Raw genomic sequence first — 22,678 nt, 5'->3', positions numbered from 1 at the left:
TAATTTGTACTTTATACATAACTAAACAGACATCTAGGAGGCTTAAGTGACTTGATAAAAATGCTCACCTTGGTAAAAACTCTTGGTAAAATAATTTTTCACTGAAAATCAGGAATTGAAACCAAAGCACTTTTTTTTCTCGTCTTTTTCTTAATCTCCACGTGAACATCTGGTCAGTTTATATTGACTTTAAGAACACAAACTGATATTTGAATTAATATATAGCACTGACAGAATCAAAAGGAAAAGCATTTAAACAGTCAAAAGCAAAGTTACCAGGGAGACATCAGTAAACCCTCCTTTTACCTGCATGAAGTCAATACTTAAAAAAACAAGCTTTGCAAACAATTCCGGCTGCCAAAGCTGCAAATCTCATTTCTCTGAGAGCAAAAAGCAAATCAATGATAATTAAAGCTCCTCTGCAAAGGCAGCTCCGACCCTCCGGAGTGCTGTTAGACAGCAACACTGTCCAGGAGTCAGACCTCGAAAAAAACCCACCCAGGCCATTTTCTGGGAGAAGACCAGATCAAATAAATCTTTATTTTCCTAACCTTTGTTAAGTTGCAAGTCTCCTTTTTTGGAAGAAAACCGAACTAACAATCCCCGAATAATCGGGAGCGAGCGTTTCAGTGCCCAGGGAACACACAGAGCCCACTCCTCGTATCAAATACCACAGCCCCAAACACCACAGCAGGGACCGGGTCCAAGATATATGTCTGCTTTGGAAGGGGGGGTATTTTTAATTTACCTAACGTCTACTCAAAATTCTGTATGGAAAATACACGTGGCTCCTCACGTAGCAGCGACTACAATGCGGGAGAGTCGCCTCTTGAGTCAAACTGAGCATAAAAGTGTGATGTATTTGACCACATGGCCTTTTGCTGCTTATAAATTTGTGTTTCTCTTCATACAGTGACTGCCACATTGGCTTTGTTGTGAACTCATGGAAACGCTGCAGTGTCAGCTGCCCAAAATGAAACCGAATTGTTACTATTGTTTGACAACGTGCAAAACGCTCACTCACATCATGGAAAACAGAATGCTTGATTTGCAGCGAGCTCTCAATTCGTCTTTCCTTCAGGTTTGCTCATATATGGACCCAATTCTAGCAAGAAAGTGTGTTTTTGCTGAAGTTTTTTGAAACTGCCTGCAAAGGACTGGGAGAAAATACTGGGGGGGAAGATCCCTGCTTGGTCTTCCATGAGAAATAGTCATTTCTACACCTACACACACATACTACGCATATTTTCTTGTGAGTTTTATTCAAGTTTAAAGCCCTGAGTTAAACAGGAGCCCCTTTCTGAGCCACAGCACCAGCATGTGCTGGGATGGGACACTGTGCCTGCTCTCCAGAGGGAGAGTCTGTCCCTGTGCACACCCCCTGCACACTGAGGGGTCAAAATCACACCACCTTGTCCACAACTAGCAGAAAATAGTTCAGCTTTCTACCTGAAACACCCACTGAATGTGTGAGACAGTGTGTTAATCCCCCCCTCCCATCAGTCCCTTTAAACTTTGTGATTTAAGGTCAGACACCACCAAACCTCGATTTTAAAGCAGATAATTCTATAGGGTTTCTCTTCTCCTTTGTTTTTTTGATCCACTGCTCCAGGCACCTCTGACATACATCAGGAAAGGGAAAAAAAAAATCCATCCAGCCCCAGCAGTGAAGGTCCTGGCAAGCCCTTCAAACCAGCCCGAATTTCAGAGCCATTCAGCACCTTCAGCTGTCCTTGAGATGAATGGTTAATGTGAGTGTGAAACAACACTGCAAATCAGAGCCCTCCTTTGCCAGCATACATCTAAATATAAGTTAAGTGTCTATCTTCAGGCTGCCAAGCCTGATTATTTTTGGCTGGTACACATAATATACAACACTATGAATCACTCTGTGTAATGCTCCAGGCCCGTGGTGTTCTGCTGGCACAGCTTTATGGAGAGGGGAAGAAGTCCTGGCGTGGGGAGCGAGGGGGGTTTGGAAGGGGCTGCCCCGGGCCCGGCTCACCTGTAGGGCTGTTCCCCCGTGTGTGTCCGCAGGTGCCGCGTCAGGTTCGCTGAGCGGGGGAAGATCTTACCACAGTACCTGGGGAGAGACAGCCAAGGGAACCATCAGGGCAGGAGCCACTGCACAGCACACCCACCTCACCCACCCTCACACCGCCCCCAAAATCCCTCAGTGCACTCCCAGCTCCCTCCTGGACCGAGGGGGGAAGATGTGCAGGTCAACACCCACCCCAGGATAACAGGGGTCACAGAGGTGACGTGGGAGCACAGTCTGATGGGGAGCTGGGGGGGCCCAGCCTGGAGAAAAGGAGGCTCAGGGGGGACCTTCTGGCTCTGCAACCCCCTGACAGGAGGGAGGAGCTGGGGGGGGTCGGGCTCTGCTCCCAGGGAACAAGGGCCAGGAGGAGAGGGAACGGCCTCCAGCTGTGCCAGGGGAGGCTCAGGTGGGACATCAGGAGGAATGTCTTCACAGAAAGGGTTGTCAGGCGTTAGAATGGGATGCCCAGGGCAGTGGTGGAGTCCCCATCCCTGGAGGTGCTCAAGGAATGTGTGGACATGGCACCTGAGGACATGGTTTAACTACAGCGTTCCTTCACCAGGATACAGGGGTTTATTCCCTGCCTGGTCATCCTGTCAGGTGAGATGTTTATAGATGTCCTTTAGAGCCCTGTTTACTTGCTCATCATACAGAATCTGCTCCATCACCCTTGGAATTCACAGAATTTTCTCCTGGATAAAGGCTGCAGCGCTGGGTTATGGGGCTGACAAGCTGCTTAGAGCAAGGAGATGCAGCAACAGGAAATTAATAAAGGAAGGAACTGTGTTCCCCAATAAATCCAGTTCACAGTAAACTCAAAAGGTATAAATAAAAATACTAACTGGGAAATAAAATACTAAGGATGAGGGGCTGCACTCTGTGACTCTGCTGTAGGAGGAAGCTTTGAGCAGACTCTCTTAATTTCAGACACATTCAGCACCCTCAGATGTCCTGAGGATAAACAGTCCATGTGAGTGTTCCTCAACAACCAAAACACAAATGGTAACTCGTGAGTGTGTATCTAAATTTTAGTCCCTATTGTAAGTAAACCCCTCCAATTTCTAAATACTCAGCTGAAATTTGAGCCTGCAGCTTTTGTGGCAGAGCTGCACGTAAGAGATACATCAACCAAAGCATGTGCCCGTTTCTGCACCCAAAAAACCTCAGCAGGAGCCACCACGAGACCCTCGAGCAGTTGCAGCTACAACAGAGACAGAGGTTTGTTATTAAAAATCAGTGACTTGCTCCAAGAGGAGCTGTTGGAGCTGGGATGGGCACTCGAGGACTTCTGGGGGTGCAAGTGTGTTTGAAGAAGTTGTTTCCTGCATCCATGGTTTGCAATGCCCTCATTTTGCACAGCTGAGATGGACACAGCAGAGATGGACACGGCTGAGATGGACACGGCTGAGATGGACACAGGTGAGATGGACACAGGGGAGATGGACACAGGTGAGATGGACACAGGTGAGATGGACAGAGCAGAGATGGACAGAGCAGAGATGGACACAGGTGAGATGGACAGAGCAGAGATGGACAGAGCAGAGATGGACACAGGTGAGATGGACACAGGTGAGATGGACACAGGTGAGATGGACACAGGTGAGATGGACAGAGCAGAGATGGACACAGCTGAGATGGACACAGGTGAGATGGACAGAGCAGAGATGGACACAGGTGAGATGGACACAGGTGAGATGGACACAGCTGAGATGGACATGGCTGAGGCTGTGCTGGCCTTGGGAACCACAGCACTCGCTGCCACACACCAGGGCCTTGGCCTGGGGAGCTGGGCCCGCCTGAGAATCTCCAGATCCGCTCTCAGGGTTATTAAAAATTACAAAGCAAACAGAAGATGCTGATTTCCTCCCAGACAAAACAAGCTATTTCAGAGGGGATTAGTCATCCCAACGCTCTGGGCTAATTCTGCTGCTCCTCAGTTCCCCTCCCGCCCCCGTGGAGGCAGCGGAGATATCCCTGGTCCCTTGTGGTGCCCCAGCCTGGGGGGCATCTCCCGGGGTGCCCCCATGCCCTGGGGATGCTCTGGCTCCCCGGGGTGCCCACCCCTCACCTGCAGGTGTAGCGTTCCTTGCCCTTGCGCAGGATGGGGTCGGACAACGTGGGCGGCGGCGATCGGAAGTTGAAGGGGTGGTGGGGAAGGGGCTGCAGGGACGTGCCAGTGTCTGCCTTCATGGCTGCAAAGCTCTCCAGTTTCTCCGTCATGGTTTCGATGGCTGACATCTGCAAGGACAAGGCAAGACCTCGTGTCACAAACACCCACGGGAAGAGCAGGAGCTGGTGCACAAAACGCGACTTGCAGCTCCCGAGGGTCGGTCAGAGCTTGTTGTTGATGTTTGCTCTCACTCTTGGAAGCTGCACAGTGGGAAATGGAGCCACTGATCCCAGCCAGGGAAGACAGGAACAGTGTACTGGTCTTGGAGAAATCAGGAAAGACACAAATGGCAAAGCCAGGACTTCAGATCCCAGAAATCAGCACTTGTTCACCTTCTGCAATGTGCCTGTGCTCGCTTTTAGCATTTCAGAGTAAAAGTTATCTCAGAATATGCCTGTTTGCCCTTTTTCCAGGAATAAAACTGAAACTAAGCACCGTGGTCAGATGCCAGAGGTACAACTCAGCACCCAAATTCTCCTCTCAAACCCAAATCCAAGCCTTGGGAAGCAGGGAGGTCTGATGTCTCCTACAGCATCCTCTGTCCTCCCAGGGGCTCAGGGAGCTGTGGGGGAGCAGAAGGGACACGACCCCAGGTGTGAGGGGACAGAGAAGTTTTAGGCAGGAGGCAGAAGAATTCAGGCCAAAGTGGAGTGGGAGGGGTGTGTGATGGCTGCTCAGGGAGCTGAGAGAGGACAGGCTGAGGCTGAAGGGGTGAAAAGGGAGCAGCTGGGAAGAGGAGGAGTTAGGATCAGGCTCAGGATGGAGTGGGTCCCCTGAGTTTGCCTAGCAAAGAGGCCAACACTTTAATTATATATAGGAAAGGTTCAGCAGCCAGTAAAGGTGATGGAAGGATGGGTGGGAGGTGGCTGAGCTTCCTGCAGTGAAAGGGAACTCTGGCCAAGGCCCTGGATGTGAGCTGTGGCTGAGTGAGTTACAGTCAGCAGGACCAACAGCTACACATCCTGCTGGGATGGGAGCAGCTGGCACGCTGGCCTGGGGATGGGACACTGAGGAAAATGCCCCTGGGTGCCTTTAGCAGGTTTAGTTTGTGTGACTTTGCAACAGCTGTGTGCTCACCTAAACACTGGAGTAAACACCACACCTGAAAGAGGGAGAAAGGGAAAAAGCTGGAGATACAGGAGAAGGGGAAAACAAAAAAAAGGAAAGAAAGAAGTTGGCCTATGTGGGGAAAAAAAAATAGATTTGCATAAAAATCCTACCTAAAGAAAAGCACTTTTACTTTCATTGGAGTAAAACTGGAAATCCAAAAGCCAAGAGAGAGAAGTGCAGCTCGGAGGACGACGCTGACATCTCCAAAATCCAACTTCGTGCACTCCTGAGAGCACTTTCGAGATACCAAGTACAGAAAAGAGGGATAAAACAAACAAGGCAGCAATAAAGCTGCCTCCTGGCTGTGCTGACATCCCCGGGAGCACGGGGGGAGCGGGGCTGGCTGCAGAGGGGGGCGGAAGGCAGTAGGAAGCCATTTATCACCAGGAGATGCTCTATTGTACAGGAAGGGCTGACCTTTTGCACGTTTACACTTTATTAAACTGGGCTGGGGGGGGAAGAGGGGGAAGAGAGCCAAGATATTGTTTAAAAATATATGACTATTAAAAAAAAAAGTTGTCTTAATCTCCCAAGAATACATTGTGGAAATCTGACAGCCATTCATAAGCTGCAAAACAAGAGGAGTAGTAACCCCCATTCCCTGATAATAGATCCACGGCCCCTTGGTTGGAGGCTCCCAGCCCATGCTAAATTGTAAGTAATACTTAGCACCAGCCACTTGAAAAGGTTACTTGATCATTTACAGCACCAGCCCTGCCCCAGCTGCCAGTCATGGAACAAAACCATCACGTTAAAATGCTCTCTGGACCTTTCAGAGCCCTGCACTCAGCCCTTCGCCGGGGTACCTGGAGCTACCCTTTGTTATGCCCTGTTCTTTAGGCACTTAGTCAGAGATGTTTGCTGCCTTCAGAGCCGTAGGCTGGTTTTAAAATTCTAAACATTGGTCACGGCCTCTCCAGTGGCAAAGGCACTTTGCTATTTAGGGAACAACTGCCTGGTTATAATAAAGAAGAAAGGGAGAAGAAAAGAAACGTTAACAGGTGAGAAAAGGTCCTCCATTAAGTTATCAAAAAGTTACACTGGCTATTTATGCTGTCCAGAGTTTAATTTGGAATAGACAATGTGGGAAAACTCCCAGAGAGCAGAGGAACTTCTGCCAACGACTGGCTGAAAAATAAGAGCTGCCTGAAATTCATTGTGAGAGAGAAAACGTCTTCTGAACACTTTTATCACATTTTCTGCTTCCTCCCATCCCACTGAGGGCTCTGTGAGAGCTGAGGGATGAGTCACAGAGGAAAGGGCTGAGGCCAGACTCGTGTTTAGAGGGAGAGAAGACCAGGTGGATCCAGGATCTTTTCCTAAGGATCTAGGATTTTAGGAATCTAGGATCAAGGAAGGTGGTGGTCAGGGCCCCAAGGCTGCCAGAGCTCAAGAAGTGTTTGGACAACACTCTCAGGCACAGAGTGGGATTCTTGGGGTGTCTGTGCAGGGCCAGGAGTAGGACTCGATGATCCTTGTGAGTCCCTTCCAACTCATGATATTCCATGATAACATTGGAAGGGGATCTGATAGTAAAAATCTCACATATTCTGGAACAAATGACCCGCCTTCCTGTGCTGTATCTGAGCTCCCTGATGGACTGCAGCATGGGAACAGCAGCTCTCCAGACCCAGGGATCTGTACCCAGCACACGCTTCATTAGAACCAGTTATCAGGAAGTTTTGGGCCCGAGTGATTGTAAATTTTGGGCTATTCTGTGTGATAAGCTGTTAGAGATAACCAGACCTTCCACATCTTTTCATCGCCATGGGAAGAGGACGTGGTCAGGATTTCGGGAACAATGTTAACAACCTTCCACCCAAAGCTTTGCTCCTGCTCAGGGTCTGGATGTTTCTCATCGTCTCGTTGGTTTGCTTTGCCACACTGGCTCCTCCCTGCTATCAGATTCTTTACAGGCAGATATCCCCACTATTCTAACTCACACAAACACAGGATGTTCCTGGCCAGCCTGTCACCATTATCCAGCCTGGATGAAGGAAAAATCGGGGGAAGTTATTAACCAAACTCTGAGGCTGGTGCGAAACAATGAGGGAACTAAGTTTAGCTGTGAAAGCAACCAGGATCCAGCTTTCACAAACCTGCAAGTTATTTATCTAAGGTGGGAAACACTATCAGGGGAGAACAATGCATGTGAATATAAAGGAGAGCACAATAAGGACCACGGGGCTGGGATCCCAGCCTGGCCACAGCAGGAGGGACGGGGATAGCTGGTGACTGTCACACGCCTTTGGAGCAGGCACAGCTGAACCCACTGCCTGGCTCCTCCACACGCTGCAGGTGATGTCAGGGAACACCAGGCAGGTACAAAATGCTGCTGCCTGGGTGCTGGACAGTCCTTCTCCACTTTGCACCACTGCCAGTGACCACACCAAGGGCTCCCGAAGGAAAACCCACCCAGGCATTCTGGCCTGGGAAAGGAGTTCAGCAGAGCTGCCCAAACCTCAGCCCCGTTCTTCTAGTAATGCAAAGGGAACATCAAGGCATAACTGCCATCATCCTCAAACCAGGCACAGATAAAAGTGTCTGAAAGTAACTGGTGGAACACAGTGGACATTCCAATCAAGCCCTCGGACGAGGAGGAGTCTGATCCCAGTGGTGCCAGTGGCCTGACTGTACCAGCTCCATCCCAACCCCCTGGCACTCACCCAGTGTGGCACAACAACGTCCCTGCTGTTACCTGGGGGTGGAAAAGCAGCGGGGAGGGTCGCAGGTACTTCTCCTTTAGGGCACCCACAGGGTCTGTCACCTTCCGCTTCTCCACCCTGCTGGACAACAACACAGAGGGTTACATACCTCACAGGGGCACAGCCAGACCCTCTGCAGGGGGTTCAGCCAAACACACGGGGTTATTCTCCTACTGACACAAATGTCTGCCCTCCCCTTCTACTGGAGACTCCAAATTCTGACCCACAACCACCCTGCAAAAGGCACTGGGAATCCCACGAGCACGGATCCCCTCCTCTGGGCAGTATTTGTTCAGCCATCAGACTGACGACTAAGAAAATATTTTGCTCTTCTGTAGTGCTTTATAAGCCTCTGCTGCTGTGAAATGTCATGAAACCCCTGCATTTACAGCAAAAGCAATGTCTGAGTGGGAGGAGCTCTAGAGTCCACAGCAGGCAGCCCCTGCACGGAAAAGAAATTGTCTTTGAGAGTTTGTATTAATCCAAAGAGTTAACACTGGGCCAGACTTTGCAGCCCCAAGCGTGCTGAAATCATTAGGTGTTTCATATTTATTTCCTCCCTCACAGCTGAGACATAATTTGCATTGAGTTTCTTTGGTAAGCACGTGTGGACAACAATTTAAAAAGCGAGGAACTGGTGGGAGAGTTCTGAAGCACCTTATAAACCTGAGTTCTTCTGGTTATCACCTTGGGCCACTCAAATATTTCATGTTTAAGCACCTGATATACAGAAATGACCCGAAAGTGAGGCTCCTATTTTTGAAAATACTGGCTTTGCTTTCACAAAATATTCTACTTGCAGGGAAACCGTGGTGTGGAATCACCAAAAAGACAAACTGAAATGTCCTCTGAGGGAAAAAAGTGTTATGGAAGTAGCTCCAACAAACACAGCTGCTTCTTTAAGTGGCTGGAATTGAGTCCATCCAGCTCAAACAGCAGAAATCCAAGAGTAAGAGTAATTTTAACATTAGTCCAGCATAAATGAGAGCAAATTATTTTGCTGCATTTCAGCTGATTGGTGCATGGATCAAATTACCAAAGAGTTTAAAGAAGAGCCCTGCAGAGTGCAGTCAGTGAACTGTACTTAATCTGCATTTAATTCTTCTTGGGCAGAGGGAGAGAGAAGAGCTGGATTGGAAATGCCATCCGAGCTACGGGGCTTTGGAAGGTATGTGCTTTTATGGGCATGAGCTGTCAGAAAAACAACAATCTGTCAAAGGATATGTAAAAAGTTGCTCCCTGGGACCCCCACCCGGCCCAGCTTTGCCCTCCCTGGGGCTGTGACACCCAAGGGAACATCCCTGACCCCGGCAGAGGCGTCTGCAGAGAGCCCTGCCTGCCCACAGGCATAAAATTGGGTGGATTGACAGCGTTGCACCAGCTTTACCATCTCCCAGCACTGGGAATGAGAGCACAGCAAGGTCCTCACAGCCTCGTCAGAGCCGAGTTCTGCAGTGCCCGCAGGATTAAAGCCTCTCCTCTCAGCCCAGTGCCTGAGAACGGCACCTTCACAGGCCCAGCTCACAACTGCCCCACTTTCAGGCTGTCTGGCTGCATTAAATTATATCACCAGGAGAAAATGTCAAGGATTTAAGTGGCCTTTGGGAGAAAAACGAAGGAGCCAAATGATGTGAGAGAGTCTGATAAAGGGAAGTTTAGAAACAAAATATTTCCATGTTTTTCAAGCTGGGACTTGGAAGCTGGGCTGTTTAGCTCATTACATCACAAGTCTGATTCGCAAGCAGCCCCACCGCTGACTTTCTATTTTAACACATTACTAAAACTATGTGCATCCCATGGAATGCAACAAATGATGCCCCCATCCTTCACTTCCATCTGTCTTCTGGACCTTTACGGTTTTCCCGAGGCCGCTATTTTAATTGGCAGCAGCTTTTCCAGCCCATGTTATTTTAACATTCCTGCTGATAATGCCCAGGGGTGGCAGGATCCAACGTGAATGCTTTTGCCTTTCTATCCCATTTATTGATTTTATTTTTTTTTTCCCAGGAGTAATTTTCCCAAAAACAAATGCTGGACTATTTGTATCCTGACTGATTTCTCCAGGAGGAGATGGGAGATGGCCACGGTGGGTCCCAGGCAGGACACGGCCCCTCCTGGGCTGGGATGCAGCGTTTCCATCACAGATGGCACACAGGCAGTGCTGCATCACCCCCCAGCTGGCAGAGCCAGCACCCAGGGCTCACTGATCCCAGCCCAGCAGCTCCTTGGCCTGGCCAGACACTGAGATCACCTCTCCCCCCAGTTATCAGCTGAAGGCAGCAGCCTCAGCGACACTGGGGACGTTCTGCTGTTGTTTGCAGCCCTTTGAATGCTCAAGTGACCCATCCTGGTGCTGACACGTCACGCCGTGGTGACTCTGAGGCTTTCCAGCACCAGGAGAACACCGGCTCCTGCAGCACATCCCTTAACCTTCCAGCAGGCTGGACACAGGGAGGATCACTAGGCACACAATTCACATTCAGCCCAAGGGATGCAAGGACAAACCATTCACCTCCAGGAACCAGCTGGACACTGAATCCAGGAGCCTTCCAGGCCAAACACATGTATCCCAATAGATGACATGAAGCATTTAGACATGTTAACATCTAAGTTAACATTAATTAATATTTTGACATGCTAATGTCTAAATCAAACTAGTTGAGGACCCTTCTTTTCACTGGGCTTTGCTAAAACCAAACGTGCCACATCCCCCTCATCCAGAGCAGGATGACACCAAAGGTGGTGCCGGTGCCTGGATGGGTGACACACAAATGTGCTGGTACCCTCACCATAAAGCTTTACATCACTTTCCTTTAGAAACAGATTTTTACAAAAATCCCTCAAACAACAAAAGGCTCAAGTCTTCCCTTTGCAGCTCCTGAATTCATTCCTTCTGGAAGTTTAACTGGCATTTGGATAACTTCACCCAGCCTGCTCTACACACGCCTTCCACGCTCAGCTCATTCTAGGTGTGACGTAAGGCATCAGGCCCTCCTCAAAACCCATCTGTTCAAGTGACACTAGAAAACCCTTGCTGTCTCCTAAGAAAGAAAAGTCTGCAAGGAATGTCTCTGGGAGAGATCCGGGTAGTAACACACCACCATGTGTTTACACAGCACTTGTTACTCCAGGGGTAACAAGTTTCGTCAGACTCGATCTGCAGCAGCCGCTCCTCCGAGCTGAGAAACTCTTAAGAAAAGGCACCAGAAAGAAAAAGGGGGTGGGAGGAAGAAAGGTGAAGTGGCTCACAAAAGGCCATCAAGTCAGTCAGTGGGAGAGCTGCATTTCCAGGCTCCCAGGGCTCCTGACTCATTCCCAAGCCATGAGAGCCCGGGCTCCGAGGCATCTGAACTCTGCATTCTTATCGAATCAAACCTCTGGAATTTCCCCAGCAGAAGTGCCATCTTAGCGATGGCTCGTGGGAGAGTCCTTAAATAGGTCAAGTTTCTTCTTTATCAAAATAAGGATGTGTTCTTTACACACATTGATTACAAGGGCTCCTCTCAATTACTCTGCCCTTCCCATTCAGGAGATTCAACGTGTTGAGAAGCACAAACACCCACAGCAGGAGTTCACTGCTCCTTCCAAACAACCTACATCCCCACCTGCCTCAAGGTGTGATGTCAGCTAGAAAATGAGCTGGTCAGAGAAAGGCTTAAGGCAGGGTATGTTAATACCTGTAGATGGGGTCCATGAAAAAGGGCGATGGCTTAGCGTAGTGCAGGGACGGCTGCTGAGGCAGCTGAGACTGGGAAATCTTGGGTAAGACTTCACTTGCCATCAGCTTCCTCTCCCCATAAATGTGGTTTTTCCGTGGCTCTCTTCCTCCGTTCTGGCTGGCTCGGATGCGGTTGCCAATGCTCAGATCCAGTGGCTGTTCCTCCCCTGAGGACGGGGCTGGCAGCACCTTCGGGGGCGGCAGGATTGGCTTAATCTCTTTTGGCTTCGTGGTGAGATCGAAGGGGGACTCCGAGCTGGTGCTGCCTACTTTGTGGAGGTCCCTGGGTGACTTTGGTTCTGCCTTGACCAGCAAGTTGTGATTGAGGGTCCGCTCCGTGAAAGGGTAGAGGGAATGGGGGAAATTGGGGAGGAACTGAAAAGGGAACATGGAATGATAGGGGAGCGAACCCATCTTTTTCTCCTGCATCCCCATAAAGCCAGGCCCAAAATACTTCTCTGCGATGGAGGCGATGGCTTTGATGGAGTCATTGGCTGCTCCCGTGGTGGGCAGCAGGTGCTCCTCGGGGGGAGGAAAGAAGGAATGCTGAGAATAGAAGAGAGGGATCTCGCTGGCGGTGTTGGTGGAACTCGCAGACACGGAGCTGCTGACGAAATCTGGCTTGGTCTCCATCTGTTTGCTCTTGTCTTTTGCTTTGTCCCTGTCGCTCTCTGCATCACTGTCCAGGTCAGATCCCGTGCCAGTAGTGGTGTCCAGGTCCGTGCCCGTGGTTGTATTGACATCCTCAAAGTCACTGCCATCGGACATGTCACTGTTCCTGGCTTTTAGCTTCTCCAGGTAGGAGTTTTCCAGGCTGCTTTCACATTTCTCCTCCCCGGAAGGGGCCTGGTTGCTGTTGCTCACCGCGGAGATCAGCGGCAGCGCCGGGTTCCCGAGGGGGCTGGGGAGCTTCGCGTCCGGAGTGTGGTTGAGGGGACTTTTGAGCAGTTGTGTGGGCGGTAACAAGGGGGGCCTGGGGTATAGAGAGGGTGGGAAAATGCCCGGGAATCCCGGGGTGAGGGCGGGAAAGGCCGGGGGGGCAGGTGAGAACGGGAGGCCCCCGGGGTGCGGGCGGGACGGGAAATAATCGTTAAACCCCAGGCTGGCGTGGTTGAGGTTGGGAGAGGGCTTGGACTTGTCCATCATGGAGGTGGGCGTCAGGGGCAGGCCGGGGGCGAAGATGCCGCCGGGGCTGTAATGGTTCTTGCCCTCGCAGAAGCGGCGGTGCTTGTTGAGGGAGGAGGTAGTGCTGAACATCTGCCCGCAGTCCTTGCACTTGATCTGCGTGCGGCAGTCCGCGTGCATCCGCTTGTGGCGGCACAGGTTGGAGAACTGCGTGTAGGATTTGTGACAGACCTCACCTAAAGCGTCAACAGGAACCAACAACAAAAGCGATATGAAATTACCAGGAAATGGCTCCGGGGCTCGCCGGGAGCTCCCCCAGCCTCCCCCACCCTGGGATCCCCCTTCCCCGGAGCCAGAGCAGCAAGAGCAGCTGAGGGGCCAGTTCAGGGAGCCCACCTGGGATAAATCCCATCCCAGGGACTGTCTCAACAAGCAGCTCCACAGAAACCTGAGGGGATGTGCTACTCCTGATCAAATTTTTGGGGAATTTTCAGTAAAGATGATCGTGGAATCCCAGAATGGTTTGGGTTGGAGGGGACCTTAAAGCTCATCCAGTGCCACCCCCTGCCATGGGCAGGGACACCTCCCACTAGCCCAGATTGCTCCAAGCCCCCTCTAACCTGGCCTTGGACACTTCCAGGGATGGGGCAGCCACAGCTTCTCTGGGCAACCTGTGCCAGGGCCTCCCCACCCTCACAGGGAAGAATTTCTTCCTAACATCCAACCTAAATTTCCAAGTGAAGCTACATCAGCATTCCCTTTAACACCCTGCAAATACCAAGCTTTCAAAGCGTGGATTTTTATGACCCCTTTCACCTACAGACTTTGCTGGTGTGGGAGGAGCAGGACAAAGTGAGACAAAATTCCCACCCAAACTCTTCTATACATCAAAACGCTGTAACTTTTCATGATCTGGTGCCTCTTTCAACAGAGGAATAAATCCCGTGTGGTGGTGAAGGAACACGCTCCTTCCACCGGAGAACTGCTGTTATCACCCTTTGTGAGCGTGGAAACGGAGACAAAGAGGGGGGAGGATATTGTTTGGAGTTGGGCAGGCAAGGACACGAATCCCAGCTCTCCTGACACCCAGTCCTACCACTCGGGGACCAACTACGTGCTCCTTTCCTCCTCCCTCCCTCCCGGCTTTACTGACAGGTAAAAGAGAGCATGATTTTCCCTGTTTTTTTTCTAAATTTTTAGGATTTCCATCAGTGCTTGACTATCAAATGACTGGTGACAGAGTTGTTTCACCAGCAGCTCTGAAAACATAATAATATAATAAATTCTAATTTAAGTTCAAAGCAGAGATTAATAAAATTTAACAAATTCGCCATTTCAGTTCAGATGAGCGTCCCAAAATCCTGTGGACTGTCACTAAAGAGGCTGGTTTCTGATTGCACTGGAAATTTAATCTGAACTGTCTTCCTGGAATTGTTCAAAAAACATGGGGATGTGGCATTTGGGGACATGGTTTAGTGCTGAACTCTGTGCTGGGTTAAAGGTTGGACTTGATGGTCTTAGAGGGTTTTTCCAACTGTAACAATCCTATGATTCCATGATTCTTCCATTTTTCACCCCAGGAATTTTTGCTAGATATATACAATAGTGCACAAAATTCCCTAAAAAATAGGGAAAACTGGAGAATATCTGTTAAATCTCCAGTTGTACAACGATTTAGTAATTCCTTGTGAAATGTCCTCTCTTGCCCTTCTGAGTTCTGCAGTTAAAAAGTTGTGGGTTTGGGGTCTTTTTAAAGCCAAATATAATATGGTAAAAACCCAAACAAACACTCACACAGACCCTTTTCTTCCATTGAACGGGAAAGAAAAACTCCTTGGTGGATCCTGCCCCGTGGATTTGAAGTTACTAATGGGTTCCACATTGATCCTGTGACTCCCCCTGGCACCTCTGCCCAGGCAGGATCACCCTCCGGTTGTTTCACACACTGACCTGGCCTGACAACTCCCTAATTCTGATGAGGTGAGAGTGAGGAGATTATGGGGAGAAATCCCTCATCTGCTGCAGCAATCCTGAGTCAAATCATCCCTTTCATGTGCCCGTCGCCCAATGAGAGGTGGCAGCAAAATGAGCAAGAAGAGCATTTCTTCTTCCTCCGCTGACACCCGGCTGGTTACTGCGGGACAATTTAATGAAATGGGTCTCCCAGGACACCCCTGCATGCTGTTCCCATTACAGAACAGGGGAAAAAGGCAGCAGTGGGTTCAGTGCCTTCCCTACCCCAACATCAAAGCCTGGAATCAAACCCAGATCCCGGCCTGTGCCTGAACGACGTGTTCTGAAGTGTCAGGAAGTGATCCCTGAAGTTCCTGGAGCTTTGTTGTGACACAACCACCTTCCTGCTCAGTCATCCAAACCCAATAGGTGCTGTGTCAATTAAAAAAATATACAACCCTGGGAATGACAAGGAATGAGATGGATGACTCTCCAAGGAAAATGCCCTTCTGGAAATATCCCTCTGAGGAGAGCACTGAGGACACAGTTAATCTGCTGTTTATTTGGCTTCCAGCACTATCTAGATGAAACATGCAGTAAATAAAGAAGAAAAAAACTCTTTTTAAAAAACACCTTCTCAGTCTCTGTGACTACTCCAAGTTCTTTACGATGGATTTGAGGCATTCCCAAAAAACATTTCAACCAGGCCGTGTCAGCAATTTATCTGTGTCACTAACGGGAACATTCGAAAATTACCAAGGCAAAAAAAGACGAGAGAGAGAAAAGATATGAGAAAATGGGATCGCTGGGATCGCTGAGAGACTCAGCTCTGAACTCCTCAAGAAAGTAAAAAACTGCCACCAATGTTTACTGAAAAAACAGGGAGCACACAAAATATAAAATAAAAAATAATAATAATTTAAAAAAAAAAAAAAAAGAGAAATCCCAGAGGAATTCCATCTGGAGCAGCTCCGAGCTCTGAAATCACAGCAGGGCCCCCCCGCAAGATACCTGCAATTACAGCCTGGGATGGCCGGGACAACTTACATATGAAAGGTTTGACAGTGCTGTGGATGTGCTTGTGCTGCTTGAGGCCCGAGGAGGTGGCGAAGGTCTTGCCGCAGTCGGGGCAGGCGTGGGCTCGAGCCCCCACGTGCTGCGAGCGGATGTGCCGCTGGAGGTTGCTGGGGTCCGTAAACACCTGCGGGACACGCCCCGGGGGCAGGGGGAGAAGAGACTACGCGTGAAAAACTCGACAATTCGGGCCTTTTTTTCTGTCACAGATGCTCACGACACAGGTCAGGGCTGTGGGTGCCCTGCCAGGCTGTGGCACCTCCCTCAGTGTGGGATGCTGGTGGTTTGAGAGGTGTTTGCTCACCCACGTCTGCCACCCCAGTACCTGGCAAATGGCCAAAGGGGAGTGGGTTGGGGTAGGGCTGAGCTGCACCCCCCACAGTGGGATGCCCAGGACAGTGAGGACACCCCTTCTCCCCGTGTTGGGGACAGCAGGGGCACCTCTCCCCACAGTGCCCTGCCCAGGGCCAGCACGGGCCACCCATCCCCTGCACCCCCTTCCCAGGGTCCTGTCCCAGGTGAAGCCCCCCCACAGTGCCCCGTGTCCCCACTGTACCTTAACACAGTTTTCACATTCAAACCGTTTCCCACTGTCGTGAGACATTTGGTGACGAATCAGGTTGGATTTCCAGTTGAAAGCCTTGGGACACTGGTCACACTTGTACTCCCTCTCCTCCGTGTGGATCACCATGTGCTGCTCCAGGCTGGGGGAGAGAGAAGGGCTCACCTGGGGCAGTGGCCAGAGCCCAGCCCTGGGCACCCACTGCCAAGGCAGGGGCTGTCACCTGGCAGGTCTGAGACCAGAGAGGTGACAGGGAGGGTGACAAAGAACCAGCCCCGTGGGGCGTTTGCAGAGTTACCTGGTGCCTCAGAGCAGGAGGGGGGCAGCTCATGGACTGTGAGAGGGGCAGTGGCACCAAACACCATGAACCTCTTAGCATTTATTTCACTGATGGAAGCTGCCCTGTTCTACCTCAAAATGTCACTGTATCTTGTGGTATTTCTGATTAATACTTGAGTCCATTTGCAGGGGGGAAAGGAAGGCAAACCCAGCTCTGACCCTGCAGGTTGCTGAGGGGAAAAAAGGGCACTTTGTGATCCAGACTCCTGTGGCATCCCCCAGGGAAAGACAAGATATTCCCTTCTGCTGCTGGGACTCTCACATTGCCTTTTCACGGGCACCAGGCCCAAGGCTTCCCAGAACACAGAAGAAACATGATAAGGTGCAAACACATTTCACTTCTAAATGTCAGACATCTTTGATGACTCAACTCAGCAATTTTGCCTTCTACCAACTGGCAGCGCCTCCAGAACCAGGGGGATGATGGCAATGCCAAGTGGCTGCTGGCACAGGGCCATGGCAGGGATGGCACACGGTGCTCCGTTCTCCCTGTGCCATGGGAAACCTGCACCTCCCTGGCCAGGAATCCCGCAGCTCCCTGGCCAAAAATCCTGCACCTCTCAGGCCAAAAGTCCTGCATCTCCAGCCAGGAATCCTGCACCTCTCGGGCCAAAAACTCTGCACCTCTCTGGCCAGAAATCCTTCACCCCTCAGGCCAGGAATTCTGCACCATTCAGGCCAGCCCTGAGAAATAAGGGAAGAAAATTTGCACCCTTTGCTTCTTTCGGGGTAGTTTAACAGGAGTTACAAACACTCCCCTTACTGTGAATTCTGATGAAGGACCAGCTCACATGAAATCTCCTCCTGCCTGAAATCCCTACAGATGGATATTAAATCATTCCTATGGAACTTGAAAGCATGGCTGCATTTTTACAGGAGCATTAAAGCTAAACACTACTGGGAAATCCTGCCAGTCTGCATTAAATGCCACAAGGAAGACACTCCCTGGGCACCCAGGAATCATCTCAGCCCTGGCACATGCTCAGGGCTGCACTGCTCCCACTCTCCTCAGAGGCTGTGACCATTCTCCACCCAGCCCCTGGCTGAACTCAGGTGGGGCAGAATGGATCTGGTGTCCTTGGAAATTCCCAGAGGAAAGGGTAATTCCATCCACAGCTGCCCTGCACTGAACTCTCTGTGCCCTGAGATGGTGGCAACGCTGTGCAAGGTGGTTCATCACGAGTGGGTCTGGGGACTGCAGCCAGCCTGGCCACTCTCCACCCAAACCTCTGCAGCCACCAGCCTCCTGCTCCCCTGGAGAACCTCCCCTGCTCCCAGCCAGGTAGTTAATATTCATGGACATGCCTCTTATAAACTGCCAATCCACTCATTTTAAAGAAGCAATATTCATTTTGCTGAAGAAATGGTGTTCTTAAAACTACCAGATTTTCTACACATCCAAAGTAACATAAACCTTGCATATACACATCCAAAAATACACTCCTTTTAACTGTGATTTATGAGTTTATTTACAGCAAATATAGACAAACTAATGTACTGTTTAGAGGGAAGTACCTACTGGGATTAGCAAAACATTTATTTATTTAGTCAGCTGCTAAATGCTCAATTTCAGGTCCCCAGTGGCACTCTTGATTTGATCTGTATTAACTTCTGAAAAATTCTAAGACCATCTAGGCACACTGAGTGGGTATATTGTGTGTTTTAGTGGCCTTAAACATGGCAGATTGATGGAGGAGAGACAGATGTGGACATTCCCTCCCAGCCCCACTAATCCAGCAGCGTGTCACACACTGAATGGGGATGCTGCCAACTCTCTCTTCCCCACCAAAAAAAATGAACTTTATATTACACATTCCCAAATATTTGGAATCGATGGTCAGACAGGCAGCAAACCCACTGAGCCCGTGGTGCCAGCCCAGCCACCCAGGGAGCCAGGAATACACAGGGGTTACAAAGAGGACACAACACAGACATTTCAAAAGGGCATTTTCTAAGCTAACGTGAAAATTAGAGAGTGCTGGAAGCTAAAGAGGAGAGAACTTCTGACACCAGTGGATCAAAGAGTTGGAACTTTCAGTGAAATTAAACACACTGAAAACTCTTAAAGGAAGTTCTCCTTGTCTTTTCAGGTAAAAAAAAAAATTAAGGAAATTGCACTCTCATTATCTAATGGAAAGTGGCCAATGTAGAAACACAAGGTGAGGGACAATGACACCCCACTGGGCTAACAGGACCCCAGACAGGTATCACAGTATCTATCCCCAACTTTTACACCTCCCACAGCCCAGCTAAGCCCTTTTTGATGCAGATGCATCAGGGAATGCTCTTTACACTTCATTGCTCTCTGAGTTTTTTAAAATAGATTTTTTTTCCTCACTCGCCCAGATCAAAGATCTGAAAGTCTCAACATAATTAAGTTCAAAGTGACAAATGCATGTTTTTAAATGTTCAGCTGAAGTGAAACAGGCCTTACACTGGCTTTAACCCCGAGGTTTTTGCTCTGCTCACGCAGTGCCTGGCAGGGGATTGCCAGTTCTCACAGTTTATGACAAACCTCGTGGTGCGCGAGGTTCGTTCATCTCAGGAGTCAAAAGAAATGAGAATGTGAGAACTTCAGCCTCCGGTAAACAGAGAAAACTCTGGTTTTATAGAATTTTATAAAGGCTTTCATAAAGGCTTAGGATGCAAATAAACACAATCTTAAAATGATTAAAAAAGCCCCTCAACTTTTTAAAGCTGGCCCCTAATGTTTTACCATTTGCGTCTCACTTTGCCAATGAATCAAAAATCTCAAAGATCTCTTAAAACCTGCATTTGATTACTACCACATTATGCAAGATGCAAATTTTCAGTTAAAACTCAGGGGCCCAAAAAGTTTTTCCTATTTTAAAAAAAGTTTAATCCTTGTTTAGAGTTGCCTTATTGTAATAATAACTGAATAATTATGGCAAGTAAACCATAAACTGGAGAACATCTGATATTCCTTTTTTTCCTTTTTACATTTCTATTACAAAAATGCTTGGTGAACACAGTGAAACCAAACATCTGATTGGAATAGAATCTTTTAATTGCTTCTGCAAGATCAAACAGGAGCTCATGGCTGTGTTAAGAGATCTCAGGGTAACGATGCCTCTTTAAACCCACTGATCTCCAGTGACCAAGAGGTACCTATAAAAGGCCTTCATGCACACACTGGCAGAACTAATTCCACTCTTTCCCCTCAGAACCAGAGCACATGGGAGCAGGTGGTGCAAAGAGCCCAAAACCAGGTCTCTCAAGCTCTGTCACAGCCCTGAAGGAGCCACAGGGAACCCAGAAAACAACCATTTAAATTTCCCATCAACAGTCTGTGGGTGCCTCTCCCAACAAGCAAGGAAAAGCATCAGTCTATGAAATCAGGGTGAAATAAAATGCTGCCCAACAGCTAATGGACACTGCAGGATCCCAAAATGAACATTCCCTAGCCCCGTGGAGAAAGGAAAGGTTTATCCCTGCAGCCATCCCAGGCTGCCCAGCTCCCCCCTCCGCCCCGTGTCTCCATCCTCGGACAGGCCAGTGAAGGAGAAGGGAGAGGGGAGGCCAGAGGAGGGTCTGGCACTTTTTGGGTACCTGTATTTGTTGGGGAACATCCTCTCACAGTCTTTGCACTCATAGACCTGTCCATCTCCAAGACCTTCCTGCTTGATCTCGTCATTGAGGGTCTCGTAGAGGGAGCTGACGGCGCTGCAGCCGAACTTCTTGTGCCGCCGCAGGTCGAGCTTGGACTGGAAGAGCTCATCACAGTCCTCACAGCGGAACGAGGGCTCCTCTGCAACAACACACAGGGGGTTGGCACTCCTGGGGCACCAAGTTCCACCAGGCTGGATTATTTTACCCAACACTAAAGAGAAGGCAAAATTCTGTGAGCATCCGGCAAACAAACAAACAAAGAGCAAATCTGCAAGTGAGGGGAGAGAGAACCCAAGGGAGGCTGTGCCAGCAGCTGCTTTCACTTTAAGCATTAAGAAAAAAAATGTAGAGCACACAACCAGAGGAGATCTTGTTTTCTTTGTGTCCTGGCCTCTGCAGAGACAGAGAGACCTACAAGAACTGGTAGACACACAAAATACTGGGTTGTTCTGGAGTGTTGAGCTGCCTACAAGGAGGGCCTTCGAAAATATGAATGAGTTTTTTCCTCAAAAGGGGCTGCCAGGGAAAAAGGAACAACCCAGACTCACATAAACACAGATACTGGGAAAAGCAAACTGCCACAGCACAAACCTGGAGAAGCTCCTTTCTAAGAAATTGTCTGTCTAATGTTCTCCCCTCAACTCATCCCTCACAACTGCGAGAGCTCAGGGCGTCATCAGCCCGAGGAGTCCAAACCCAGAGCACCGTAGAAGGAAGAACAGGGAGCCAAAGGCTTTGTTGCTGTGCTCTTTGCTTTTTCTTCTTTAAAAAAAAAAAAAAAGTTCTAATGCACATAATAAATTACTGTAGTCAAGGTCAAACAAATTAAAAAGAGGGCAGCTATTATTAAGTTTACAAGGCAGCATCCTGACCATAGTGCCAAGCCAAACAATCAGCTCTGAGCTGTAAATTTTCCAGGAGAACAACCTCTGCGAGGGAGTCAGGACAGCTCCGGGTTTCTCCACCCTGAAACAGAAGCTTTCCAGCCCCCACTGAGTCACTGGTGCCGCGTTTCCCTGTCCTGCTCTCCCCTCGTCCTCTGCTTCCTATTAAGCCTCGTTCCCTTCTTCTGATCACTTTTCTTTCAAAAGGAAAGCTTGTGGTAAGTGCGTAAGCTCAAAGGGAAGAGTTGGAATATTCTGAGAGATGCAGCCAAAGGCTGATGCTGGGATGGAGCTGAGCCATCCCCTGCTCTCAGGGTGGGAAGTGGCCACACTCTGTTTTTGGGGCTGCTCTGCAGCCAGGACCCATATTCAAAATCTGCAACCTCTGAGCAAACCCTTGCTTTGAAGTCCCCCTTGCAGTTGTTCACCCCAAATTTTGCACATTTGCAACCACTTAGGTTGAGCTTTAGGGCCTGGAATGGTGTTTTATATAAATCAGGGTTAATTTTGTTGTAAGTGTGCCAGGAGCAGAAGCACGGGCAGTGTCACCACGGGGTCACCACGTCCCCCCCACACTCGGGCACTCAGCTCCCATCTCCCTTTCTCCCCACACAGCCTATTTAAACCTGAGCTTAAAACTGAGCAAGGCAAGACAAGGTCCCAGAAGCTGCTACAGCAGCGACGTGGGCAGAGGAAACCCAACACTTTGCACACCTACACAGAAAGTATCGACATGGGAAAAGTCAAACACGGCTGAAAAAGAAAGTATCACCGAGGCAGGGCCAGTGCAGCCCCCTGGGAATCCCAGCAGCCTGGCCAGGGGTGCCAGACCCATTCACTCAGGGCACCAATAATCCTACAGCAGCCACAGGGATGCACCAGCATTTCCTGAACTGCAGGAAAGAGGGATGTGAAAAAGAAACGAAATCCAGTGGGTCAACATTTTCCTTTGGGGAGGAAGGGGGATTTTGACTGAAAGAAGGAGACCTAGGGGAAAAATACCCAATCTTTCCCATTTCTGCTGATTTTGACAGATTATATTCTCTGAAATTGCTATCAGCAGCCTCACCATGAAGTGAGTCAGGCCCTGCTATGCTCCTTAGAGAATTTCCCTTTACTGGCATTTTGCAGAAAAGTATCAACACGTAACTCATGTGTTTTATGTCCCTGGGGAGGGAAACGTGGAAAAATCAGGACATAAAAACCAGCAGTACCGAGAGACTGAGGATAAACTACCATTAAATTAATCCAAACTACTTACTATGAGGGAAAAGTGAAAAAGAAGGAAAAAAAAGTCCAGTATCATGTTATGTCTTGTTATTGCATTTTACTTGTAACAACAGCATGAAACACAACATTACTGAGCA

The 22,678-nt window shown here is 49.3% G+C and overlaps 1 protein-coding gene across 6 annotated transcripts in view; it reads right to left on the bottom strand.

The window, feature by feature from the left end:
* Positions 1–22,678, bottom strand: part of PRDM16 (PR/SET domain 16) — a 258,782-nt gene that overhangs the window by 9,117 nt on the left and 226,987 nt on the right. For 5 of the 6 annotated variants that reach the window (XM_027742982.2, XM_027742963.2, XM_039390879.1 and 2 more), the window contains 7 exons: positions 20,368–20,566; positions 16,453–16,600; positions 15,870–16,023; positions 11,704–13,105; positions 8,020–8,107; positions 4,110–4,279; positions 2,006–2,083 (listed from right to left, as the gene is read on the bottom strand). In XM_027742982.2, coding sequence (XP_027598783.1) covers positions 2,006–2,083; positions 4,110–4,279; positions 8,020–8,107; positions 11,704–13,105; positions 15,870–16,023; positions 16,453–16,600; positions 20,368–20,566 — 2,239 coding nt within the window. The remainder of the gene's footprint in view (positions 1–2,005; positions 2,084–4,109; positions 4,280–8,019; positions 8,108–11,703; positions 13,106–15,869; positions 16,024–16,452; positions 16,601–20,367; positions 20,567–22,678) is intronic. The other variant, XM_027742972.2, reaches the window with a different exon arrangement.

Source organism: Pipra filicauda, unplaced genomic scaffold, assembly GCF_003945595.2.
Source record: "Pipra filicauda isolate LSUMZ 115617 unplaced genomic scaffold, ASM394559v2 scaffold87_size3191425_pilon, whole genome shotgun sequence".
NCBI lineage: Eukaryota > Metazoa > Chordata > Aves > Passeriformes > Pipridae > Pipra > Pipra filicauda.
This window is presented reverse-complemented; position numbering and strand designations above follow the sequence as displayed.